Source organism: Elephas maximus, chromosome 25 (assembly GCF_024166365.1).
Source record: "Elephas maximus indicus isolate mEleMax1 chromosome 25, mEleMax1 primary haplotype, whole genome shotgun sequence".
NCBI lineage: Eukaryota > Metazoa > Chordata > Mammalia > Proboscidea > Elephantidae > Elephas > Elephas maximus.
Window position 1 is genome coordinate 67,236,879 of NC_064843.1, and position 11,460 is coordinate 67,248,338.

The following is an 11,460-nucleotide window of genomic DNA, read 5'->3' on the forward strand; positions in this document are numbered from 1 at the left end:
CCATCCATCCATCCATCCATCCATCCATCCATCCATCCATCCATCCATCCATCCATCCATCCATCCATCCATCCATCCATCCATCATCCGTCCATTTATCTATCTATCCATCTATGAAATGAACATGTTGATAGCATAATTGAAAGCCTATTTGTGAAGGCATTGTTTGTTTGCTCTGTTTGAATATCTCAAACTGATAGTGTTTCCAACAGCAGATTTCCTAGGTCTCTTGTTGGAACAGTTGCCCGAGGCTCAAACATATGAACATGCAGAGCACCTGCCCCCAGCTTGGACCACAGAATAAATGAGTGGAAGCGATTTTCACAAAGACAATTCTGGCTTCTCGTGATCAGCTCTCAGAGCAGGCAGAAGAGTGAGTTTGGTGGAGAGCTGAGCCCAAGCATTGGTGAAGAAATAGCACAAGGCCATGGCCTTCCTCATAAATCCCACCAAAGAACCCAGGAGCATGTGTGTGTGTGTAGGTGTGTGAGGGCTGACACCACGTAGGGAACTTGAAGGGGATGAACTGCAAGGGGTCTCACTCGTTCACTCACAGCCCAGGCTGCAGGGAGACCACAGGGACAAGGAAGACAGGGACCCTGCTTACAGATGAGCAGGAAAGGCAACTATCAAACAAGTAATCACCAAGCACGGGACTCTGACAAGCTAGGCTACATCCAGGTTGAGTGGATGTCGACAGAGGCTGACAATGTCCAGGGAAAGGGCGGTCACCTCCCTTTGAGCCCCTTTAATTATCTACTCCACCAGTGCCCATGGAGTGTGATGAGGACGGTGAAGAGGGCAGAGACAGCAGCAAAGCTGCGATTCTAGTGAGTGATGGCTGTGTGCAGTTAATGCTAAGGAAGGATAATTACAGTAAATTATGTTATGGGAGATCGGGGTGTTTGGGAGTGCAGTTAGATAAAATGAAGCTCAACTAATTAAGAATTAATTAGTTAATTAATTACTGTTGTCCTGGGAGGCTTCCAATTTTGTATTCCCTTAGCTCTGCTTCATTAAAAACTGATGTGAGTTGCTAAGCTCAGTTCCAAGCCAAAAAATTTGAAGGAGGAAAAATTAAAACTCACATTCAACATCATGAGTTGGGGAAAAAAGAGGGAGGCCAATTGGCAGATTGGAGTCCCTTCTCAACCCAGCACAAGTGTCCAAGTCCCATTTACACCAAGGCTCAAGAGACTGTGGAAGATGAAGATCCAAGCCATGAGTTATCTCTGAGTCTACTCCTTGTGGTGCATTGCAGACGTGTTGGTACTTTTTAGTTTAGTAAGTGACATGCTGATGCTCACACCTGCCTGTAAAATGTACAAACCCCACTGATGACACAGGGAAATGGGGCCAGAATGATGCTGGTTCTCTGGAGATGGACCACAACAGTGAATCAGGATGACCCCCAGGGCAGTGGGTGTGCCTTGACCACAGGGTCCTCCACTGGCTTAGAATTTGCTCTATTCAGCAATGCAAAACTCCTGGGATGTATCTGCCATTGTAGTACATCACCCCCATTTGCCAAATGAGTTTTATTCAGGTGACCACTACATAGAGGTTACAGCTGCATATCACATCACATTCCCTGCACTCCCTAACCCTAACCCAACCAACAAAAGTATAAACAGTGTCTGTTTTCCTCACACTACCATCTGGGGCAGGATGCTTCTGGTGTGGTTCCGGTGTTCTATAGTATCAGCTTCTGCTTCCATGCAATTCTCTCAGCTTCTCTGGACCCCAGCGTGTCCACCATAGTTCCAGACATCATATCTAAATTCCAGACAAGAAGGAGGAAGACTTATGCTGTCATGACTCCTATTTTTTATCAGGAACACAAACACTTTTCCATAATCCCCGCCCCTCCCCAGAGACTTCTCCTGAGAACTTGATGAGCCCAGTGACCACCCCATGCAGCAAGCCAAGTTAAAGCATGCAGCATGTCTAATTTTGCTTATGGCCCTGGACAACTAAGGGGCTGTGAGTGCGTCTGTGGTGTCAGACACAAAATATCAAATCAGATACAACATCTCAGACCTCTAATTCCTGTCCAGCTCGAGACCCCAATAAGCATGGATCTTATGTAACCAACACCCTCCAATATGTAATTGAGTACCCAGAAATATAGGTTTTGGTGTTATATTACATTATTTTATTTATGGATAAATTTTACCAATGCAGCCATATTCAGGGTATGGTCAGGACATGAGCGACTGTGGCCACATGGTCACTGACCAGAGGAAAAGTAAAGTCTCGAGTAACTTGCAATTGATTTAATGATCTGATGCCATAATTTCTGAGAAAATAGAATTATAATTTCCTCCCCCATTAGGCCTACTAGGTTGTAGAGATGAAATGAGGGAAATGTGAACATACTTTGGAAATTGTTACTCAGATGAGATAATGCTGTTCAAGGTGGAAAGAGCAGCAATGGAGGAGTGATATCTGGCCACCCCTCACCTACTGTGCCCCAAGACTCTAGCCACCACATTGGTGGCAGTCAGTGGGCTACTGCAGTCATGGCTATTTCAGGGCAAGGAAAATTGAAGCTTTTGACTGTCTCAGTGGTATGGGGAACAGTGATAAGCAACAGCTTCAAGTCCCCTTCTCGCCAGGCAGAGTGAAGACACTTCCATGGCTATGAACACACACTGTCCCCTGGCCTTCTCTACCTTGCAAGCCAGCTCTTTTTGGGATCCAGTTAAGTTTCATTTGGAAGGAAGCCGTAGACAAACCCTCCACTCACTGTGTTTGTTCAGACATGCTCATCTTGACTCCTTTTTCTTCTCCTTCCTTCCTCTCCAATTCTGCAGACCAACAAAGCTGTGGCCAAGGGAGACTTCCACCAAGCCAGCACCAGCTCCCGGCGAGCCCTCTTCCTGGCTGTGCTCTCCATCACACTGGGAACTGGCATCTACGTGGGCGTGGCTGTGGCCCTCATCGCCTACCTCTCCAAGAACAACCACTTATGAGTCTCCTACAGGCACAAGGGGAGAGTCTCAGCCATTCTGGTAGGTGTGGACAAGGCAGAGCTGACGTGGGGCAGGCACACGGGAGCTCACACTGTGTGATGCTGTAAGAAAATCATGGCAGAACGACTCCAGGAAGCCCTGGAATTTTCTACCCATGGATTTCCTTTATTTTTATCCTTTAATTTTTGTCTTCTCAGCACTGTGTAGAGCAAGAGACAGATGGACTTTGCAAACTCTTACGTACGGAAGTTCCAAAGAAGATCCCAACCTGGAAGGCTGTCTCTATATGGTTCCGGGTGGGTGGATGGCAGTGCAGTGCTCTCCACAGCTGCTGGTGCCTGCAAGGCCACCACATTAGCAATATACAAACAGTTTTAAAAAAATGTTTATTTTTTAATGGACCATGGTGCAATAGGCAGAGGCAGGGACAGCCCTGTGTGACCCCTCTGGTATTGCCCCAGCTCACAGGCCTTCCCCCAAAAAAGAACCTGGAGGCTGAGGAAGAAGAGCCCATTATTGAAACCACCCCAAAAGGACAAAGCAAAGAGACAAAACAGCACCTGGTAGAACCCCCAAGGTCACTGGTCTGCAAGTCAGCCCAGCCCTGAGAAAGCAAAGCCAATATAGCCTGAGATATGCTCAGGCCAGTGCTCTATTCAAGCCGCACTGCCTCCAGCAGAGAGAATGCCAGGCTCTCCTTCTGAACCTGTCAAGCCCAGCAGTGACCAAGCAGCAATACCGCAGTCTTGGGAACTAGTTGACCTAGGACAAGGGAGGCCAACCACAGCCTTCCTTCTAAGACCCAAACAGAACAGCCAATATGCACCCCAGGAACTCAAGGCAAAGAATGTGTGAACACCCCCTCAGCCTGGATAACGCTCACCTTAGCGATAAGAATGGCACTAATAAGCTTACAAAGGAGAGGAACCTTTGCTCTGTTGACTCAATGAATAGCTTATTTTCTTGTCATTTTTTAAGTCGCAACTATTGCTTCATGCTGCCTAATTTATCAGATGAATGCTAAAAAATAAGTAATCACAGACATTTTAATACCATTTCATTGCTCTTTTACCAGTGTTCATTATTCAACAAAAATTATCTTTTAACTTTTTTGCTTATGGCTTTTTTTTCTGATTAGTATCAATGGTTGGGTTTTATTTTTACTTTGTACTTGTGGTTGAAACAACTGCAGAGCCACCCAGAACTCTGATGCTTAAATAATAGCAGGGTTTCCAGCAGCCCTGGCTGCTTAACTTTGACCACCATTAACACTCTCTAACATGCTCTATGGACACAGATGTCATCCTTCCATGATAGTGATTCTACCCTTGGCACTGTAGAAACCCCTGACTCCTGGGTCCCAGCCTCAGAAGTCCCAATATGATTAATCAGTGATGCAGCCTGGTGGCTCCAAGGTTGAGAATCACTGCTCTGGAAACAGAATTCCTCTCACCTGCTGCTTTCCCCCTTCACCTTGAATATTTAAAATTCTGAAAATTATTAGCACTGTCTTTGTGGGTCCAGTCCAACATCCCTCCAGCATTTGGCTCTAATAGATACTTTGAAATGTCCTCTAAGACTCTAGCCCTAAGAACAATGTATGGAAGAAAATGAAACATCCCTGTAAGAGTCAGAATGACCTGGTGGTAAAGAGGATGGGCTTGGGGTAAAACCAGTCTGGGTTTGAATCCAGTTGTGCCACCTTCTAGCTGTGTGATTATAGACAAATCTCTACACTTCTCTGAACCTTATCTCTCAAAGAGGTTAATAAATAAGGCCTACTTACCCGGATTACTGAGTTATCTTATGAAGCACAAAGCATAGTGCCCTGTTCCGTGGTCAGAGCTTTCTGTTTTGCATTAACTCATTTAAGTCTTAAACTCTTTATTACAGACATAGTAATTTCTCCAAAACCATGTACATGGGAAATGGCAAAGCCAGGATAAAGTCCAGACCATTGGATCCTGACTCCCAAGGGCTTCCTAATGCCTTAGTTACTGCCTTATGAAGCAAGGTAAATTGCATTTTGGCCCAAATCACATTGGTGGGTCAAAACTCTTACGAACTTGCAAGAACTTCACCAGATAATCCCACCTCACCAAATGTCCCTACCTTACCAGGTAGCTCTGCCTCACCAGGTATCCCAACTTCACCAGGTATCCGCACTTCACCAGATATATCAACTTTCCCAAGGGAACTAATGGGTGCCAAGGAAAACATGAGGAAGGGCTATACTGGTCACTCACTGTACAGTTGGGGGCTGCTTGAGATGCCACAGACAAGCAGGTAACACTGAAAAGCTTGCCAGGAACAAGGCTCACCAACAATAAGAGTGGCCTCTCCAAACACTGCAGTGATGATTCCCCAAACCCAGCCAGCCACCCTGCCCCTCTGAAGGTGCTGAAGGCACCTCACATTCATAGCAGCCTGTGTTTTAAGTGTGTCAATGGAGCAACTTTCCCATTTGCTAACACCTGCTCTACTCCCTGGAAACAAATGCCAAGTGGCCATCTCAGCTGAGGCCATGATGGAGGCTGCCCTCACCAGGGCCCCTGGGCTGAGTTCCAGAGCCTCACCCCTCCCTTTTTACAGGGCCTCTTGGAGGACCCTAGTACACTGGCTTAAAAGCCAACCTTAGAGGACGTTTCTGCATTCCTCCTCATGCTCCCATCCACCTGCATCAGTTACCATGGGCTTTGATGCCTGCCAGCCCAATACACTATTAGATGTAAATCCAAGCCCTCTCAGAAGACGCAGCCTTCCCTTTCATGTCGCGAGACCACATCCATGCCACTGCTTTGTGATTATGATGTGGGACCTGTGCCAGGCAACCAGATGCAGAATGAGGCTCAGTCTGTGCTGTCCCCTCCTCCTCTTGACCTCCTGATAGCTCCTCCCAGTCTTCAGGACAAGCTAAGCTGCTGAGGGGGGGAGACCCTCTTGTGTCCTGAGGCTTTCCTCTAGACCTGGTGCATCTCTGCAGAGCAGTGGAAGTGCTAAAAGTCCAGGCACACAGGGCCCACCGATGGCTGGCAGCGTGCCAAAAAAGCATGGACACTAGGCAATGGACTTGTCAGACACTAGGTTCCAGAGAAGGGGCCAGGGCTCTGCAGGGCATAGGAAGCAGGGCAGGGAGCTGTCAACCTTTTAATCCAGGCCAGCAGGACTCAGGCTTCACAGGTAGGGGCTGTGCCACTGCCAGGATGGGGGACAGGGCATGGATCACTACAGCCTCAGAATGGGCTTCAGGGATGATGATAAAAGCAAGTGCAGTTGCCCACACAGAAGGGAATAGTGATGTGCAGAGCATCTTCGTGTTTGAAAATGGTATCTTAAATGACAGAGCAGGGGAAGACTCTTTGAGGATCTAAAGATATGCCCATTGTGCTTCTGCATTATCATTCCCATACAAACACAGCTATCTGAGAGTCCTGAGCCAGCTCTGCAGATGGTGTTATATGATTTTTTTTTTGTAACAGGTATTGTGGAAATAACAGGGTTCCCTAAACTTCAAGAGTGCATTACACACCCTATTTACCTAATTGACTTAACTTCATATTGACATCAGGCCTGAGAGATGCCTGTCATGGTCCTCACTTCCAGATGAGGAAACTGGAGCTCACGGAGGGCAGGTGTTTTACTCAACATCAACCAGTGAGGAAGTGACAGAGCCTGAATTTGGGACTAGGTCATGCAGCTGCAGCCAGCATCCTTAAGCCATAGCAGATCCACTACAGAATCCAGATTCTCCCCATCACCCTGAAAACCCAGGCATCAGGCTGTGCCTCCCATTAGAGTTTGATCTGTGGCAGGAGAGAAGACGGGAACGCCACTGTGCTACGGTTTTCTAAAGAAACAGATCCAATGACGTAGAGAGAGAGAGAAGCAGAGAGACAGATTTACTTCGAGGAATTAGTTCACACAATTGTTGGGGGATAGCAAGCCCCCAATCCGTAGGTCAGACATCAGGTTGGAGACTTCTGCAGCCTTCTGTCCAAAGATCAGTAGGTCAGGCAATGGGAAGAGTGAAGAGTGAAGTGAGAGTTCTGCAAAATACCTATTTGTAGTCTGAAGGCAGAATACGCCCTAGAAAAACTCCCTTTTCAAATGATTGATTAGATTACATTATGGATGGTCATTACATTACATAGAAGGTCATTACATTACGTTATCAAAGTTCATTCCATTCCATTCCATTCCATTACAGAAGGTAATTTGCTATACTCAAGGTCCACTGGTTTAATCACATGTACCTAACTACTCCATGACAGTAACTAGATTAGTGTTTAGCCAAACAACGGAGAGCCGTGTCTAGCCAAGTTAACACATAAAATTAACCATCAAAGTCACATTTCCACAAATGTCTTGGCCTAAAGTGTGACTTCCTCTGGAACAGGGGCAGCTTCTCAAACAAGAGAAGGAGCTTCTTCCCCCATTCCCCATCAGTGCTGTCAGGGTCAAACCTAATGTGTGGCAGTGGTTGGAACCAGAGACATGAGACCAGAGTAAGTGAAGCAGAGTTTAATGACCTCCAGCGCATGAGAGACAACCAAGATCTGACAGTAAGTGGAGAAAAGCAAAATGAGAATAACGTGCCCAGAGGCCACTGCTCTGAAGGAGCAAGTCTCAGGTTCCATGGCAGAGTCGTCACAGGAAGGTGGGGCCAGGGGGCAGGTACACTTGCTGTTGTGTATGAGTGGAGTGGGGTGAGAGTAGGAACCTAGAACCACTACCCACCTAGAACCACTACCCAGCTTGGACACACTAAGGGCTGCCAGGCTACTCTTCACCCATGTTTCAGGTTCCTCCTTGTGAAGTCCACCTTGTCCCTGGTCCTGGGGATGGATCCTTTTAGAGCCCCAAAGAGAGGAGTCCAAGTTACTCCTAAATCAAGGAAAAGTCCCCAGGTGAGAGGTCAGGAAGGGGTAGATGCTGCACTAGGCTGTCTGTGAGGAGATTAAGCACCCAACACGGCTCCCATCAAGGAGGCAGCCAGACGCTTTCTGTCCACTGCTCATGAATAGGTTCCCCAGTACAAACTCTGAGTTGGAGACTTACTAGGGGGAAATTTACTTCTTAAGCAACACCTGCAAGGGCAGGAGGACACGGACAGACTGAGGGAGAAGCTGGGCTCTGATGCCCTCACAGCACAGGCCTCAGGCTCCCTCAGGAGCTTTAGGGCGAGAAGGACCTGGAGATAACCTAGCTACAACTCACCTGGAGTCAAGGCCTCACCTGAACCCTCCCCACCAGGGCCACTCTGGACAGGCAGCCCAGGGGAGGGGGTGTGGCCTTGGGTAGGTGACTCTCCTCAACTGAGTCCAATTCCTGAGGGGAGCTCAAATGTGAGCAATCACCCACCGACACACTTGGTGGTTGGGCAAGTGAACACCTCACCTTGAGAAGGGTGTGAGTGTAAACTGGGCAAAAGCTTAACAGTACCTGTTACACAGAGGTTTTCAGTTGGGGTGATTTGCCTCCAGGGGACATTGGACAATATATGGAGACACCTTTTGTTATCACAACTGGATGTGAGGGTGCTGCTGGATGGAGGCCAGTTGTGCTGCTGAACATCTATGATGCACACAACACCCCCAAAGCAGAATGATCCAGCCCCACGTGTCAATAATGCTGAGAAACTGCACCTATCACCTGCCATGGCCCCTGTTCACAGATACCCACACCTGAGATAGCTGCTCTGTATTAGACACCTGCAGGCAGAGCACCAGCAGGTCAACTTGGAGTCCACTCACAGACTAGCAAGGCTGTAGTGAAAACCCTTTCATGGATTAAACTAACGAGAGAAAAGAAGAAGAAGAAGGAGAGAGACCAACTCCCCCTTCTCCATCTTCTGGAAGAAACTGCTGAGCCAAACACTGCTTCAGTGTCTGGGGTGACCTGCCACCTATTTGACCAGTACAAGTATCCATTATAGTAAAATAGTGACAGTAGCCCCTCACCTGATGTGACTTTGAACTTTAGAAACGATGCTTTTCCATCCACTGTGTCCTTGAGTCCACAGACACCCTCCGACTCAAAAAGTCTTGGCCAAGGCTCCACACAGTGAGGACTTATTCAGTGGGCACAGCCAGGCATGGTCTGAGGGAGCTCCAGTTTTCTCACCATTGGCTGAGCTTCTCCCCACCTGCACTGCAGGAGCTCAGGCTGTGGAGCTCATCAACCAAGTTGGGCCACGTGCAGCAGGTGGACACAATCCCAGGTACCTGGACCATCCATGGGAATTGTCCCCAGGGGCCACAAGTTTTGTGATCTCGTGGTGATGAGATCAGATCCACTGGGCCAGAGCTGGTCACAGAGGGATTCATTTTCCTCCTCTTCCTCCTGAAGAAGGAGAGGACAGAATGAGAACAGAGGCTGGAGGAGGCCAATGGGGCCACCAGGAAGCATCAGGCTTTCATTGAAGTTAGTGGGAGTGTTTGTTCATTCTGGTCCTTCAACAACCCAATGGACTAGAACCAAAGGGGCTGTGTGGCTGAGTAGCCGATTTTACAAGTATTTGCTGAGCACCTACTGTGCACAAAGACTAAGACAGACCCTTGGGAGGGAAGATGAGGGAGAGATCAGATCTGTGGAAATGTTCAGCCTCAAGGGAACGGAGCGGGTGCATGTGCAAGACTGCGGGTACACGCATGGGTGGGTGAGCTACAGGACTGGGGCAAGAGTCAAAGCCAAAGATGAACCAAGGGCCAAGAGGGGGAGGTGGGGCATGAGGGGCTGGACAAAAAACCTCAAAGACAGTTTGTCTTTTTCTCTGACATGCTTCCATTTTACTGACATTGTTCATAGATGTCATGTTTGGCTCAATGTGTCACATAGCAGTGCTGTGCCAGCCATGGACTTCCTGTCCATTCCCACATACTAAGCTTCACAGCAGAGAGGGAGGCCCTGTCCAAGTCTCACCTAACACAGGTGGTGGCATCACCTCCCAAGGGTGTCTGAGCATGACTGGAAGTATTCCCATCCACTTGTCCAGATGGCCAGTGATGGAGCACCTACCTGTGTGGGCATTGTGAGGCAAGGCCACAAAGCCACCTTGAAGGTCCTAAGCTTGTTGTCAAAAGTAGTGCATCATTCTACAATTAACGAGAAGGTAGCCATGTCAATGAGAATAGCAGACAGACAGTGTGGAGGGCAGATGTGTGACCATCATGTAGCTCTGTACATATGCCGTCTCGTTAATGCTGCAGCTCTGGGAAAGGAGTGCCATTATCTTTTCCAGATCTCAGGGGCAGACCAAGGTTCACATCAGGCCAAATGTGACACCTAGGAACAATGTCAGTAAAAGTGGTAGCATGTCAGAGGAAAAGCCAAGCCTTCTTTGAGGTTGCTGATCCAGCCCTGAGTGTGCTTTCCCCACACACCCTCTTAGACATGGGTAGTCTTTGGTTTTGACCCCTACCTAGTCCTGCATCACACCTGCCCATGCTCGTACCCACAGTCTTGCACCTGCAGCTGCACTGTCTCCCTGTCCCAGGTGACACAGCTCCCACTGATCTGAATTATGACTCTGTGCCATATGAATCCCAGGTTCATGATCTTAACTGCCTCACACAGACCCAGGTTTGGTTGGGCTCATTTGCCCTCAGTCTTCATAACTGGAGGCCCTGCCCCTCTAGTTTTCTGTGCATATCACCTGAGAGGCTGGGAAGTCCTGGGCCTAAGGAAACCTTGCCTGATCTCTCCACTGCTCTCATCTGAAATTCCTGGCCTCTCCATTTCCTTGGAGAAAATTGATGAGATTTGATTTTGTGCCTGGGAATTCAAGTCCGTGTCCCCACATGCACAGAGGTGGGATGGCTATAGAGAAGGAAGGACAGCACAGCCAGACTGTGCTGAGGACCAGCAGCATGTCCCCCTGAAATCAACATCAACAAAGACTTCCTCTGGGAAACCTCACCACAGCCCTTCAAGATGGGCATGATGCTTATCATTCCTGTTTTAGAGATGAGGAAGCTGAGGCTCTGAGGATGAGTAACTTGCTTAGGTGGCAGAGATGGTCCACCACAAGCAAGAGTCAGGAGTCCAGACCTATGTGACTCCAATGGGAGGCCCCATCTTCATCATCTCTTGAGGCCTGCACTGGAAGAAAAAAAATCATCAAAAACATACAATCAAGGCTGAAATTGTATGTCCAGGATAGTGACAGTGACCTTACACACTTGAAAATCACTGCCCAACCTTGTGATTTTCCATCCCACCCTCTCATCCACATACACTGCCTGACCCCCCTACCACCCACTCAGCAGTGCTGCCCTGGGTCCAGCCCATCTGTACCTCTGTCTGTTGCTTCACTCACCACAGGCCCGTGGGCTTCACACCAAGGTGTGCTGGATCCACAAAGGGCTCAGGCTAGCCTACCCTTGGGCAGTGAATGGTGCAGCATCCTGGCCTATTGCCCTGTATCTGGGAGCTGGTTGGCACCTTGCTGAGCCCCAGGTGCTGTTATAGGCAGACCTGTAAGGAG

The 11,460-nt window shown here is 48.4% G+C and overlaps 1 protein-coding gene across 3 annotated transcripts in view; it reads left to right on the forward strand.

Annotated features, from left to right (window-relative positions):
• SYNDIG1 (synapse differentiation inducing 1) overlaps window positions 1-4,758 on the forward strand; it is a 274,280-nt gene extending 269,522 nt beyond the window's left edge. The window contains exons 5-6 of one of the 3 annotated variants that reach the window (XM_049869586.1): window positions 2,817-3,014; window positions 3,173-4,758. In XM_049869586.1, coding sequence (XP_049725543.1) covers window positions 2,817-2,975 — 159 coding nt within the window. In that variant the 3' untranslated portion in view covers window positions 2,976-3,014; window positions 3,173-4,758. Of the gene's footprint in view, window positions 1-2,816 lie in introns of all 3 variants that reach the window. The other 2 variants (XR_007515430.1, XM_049869585.1) reach the window with 2 other exon arrangements.
• The last annotated feature ends 6,702 nt before the right edge of the window (window positions 4,759-11,460 follow it).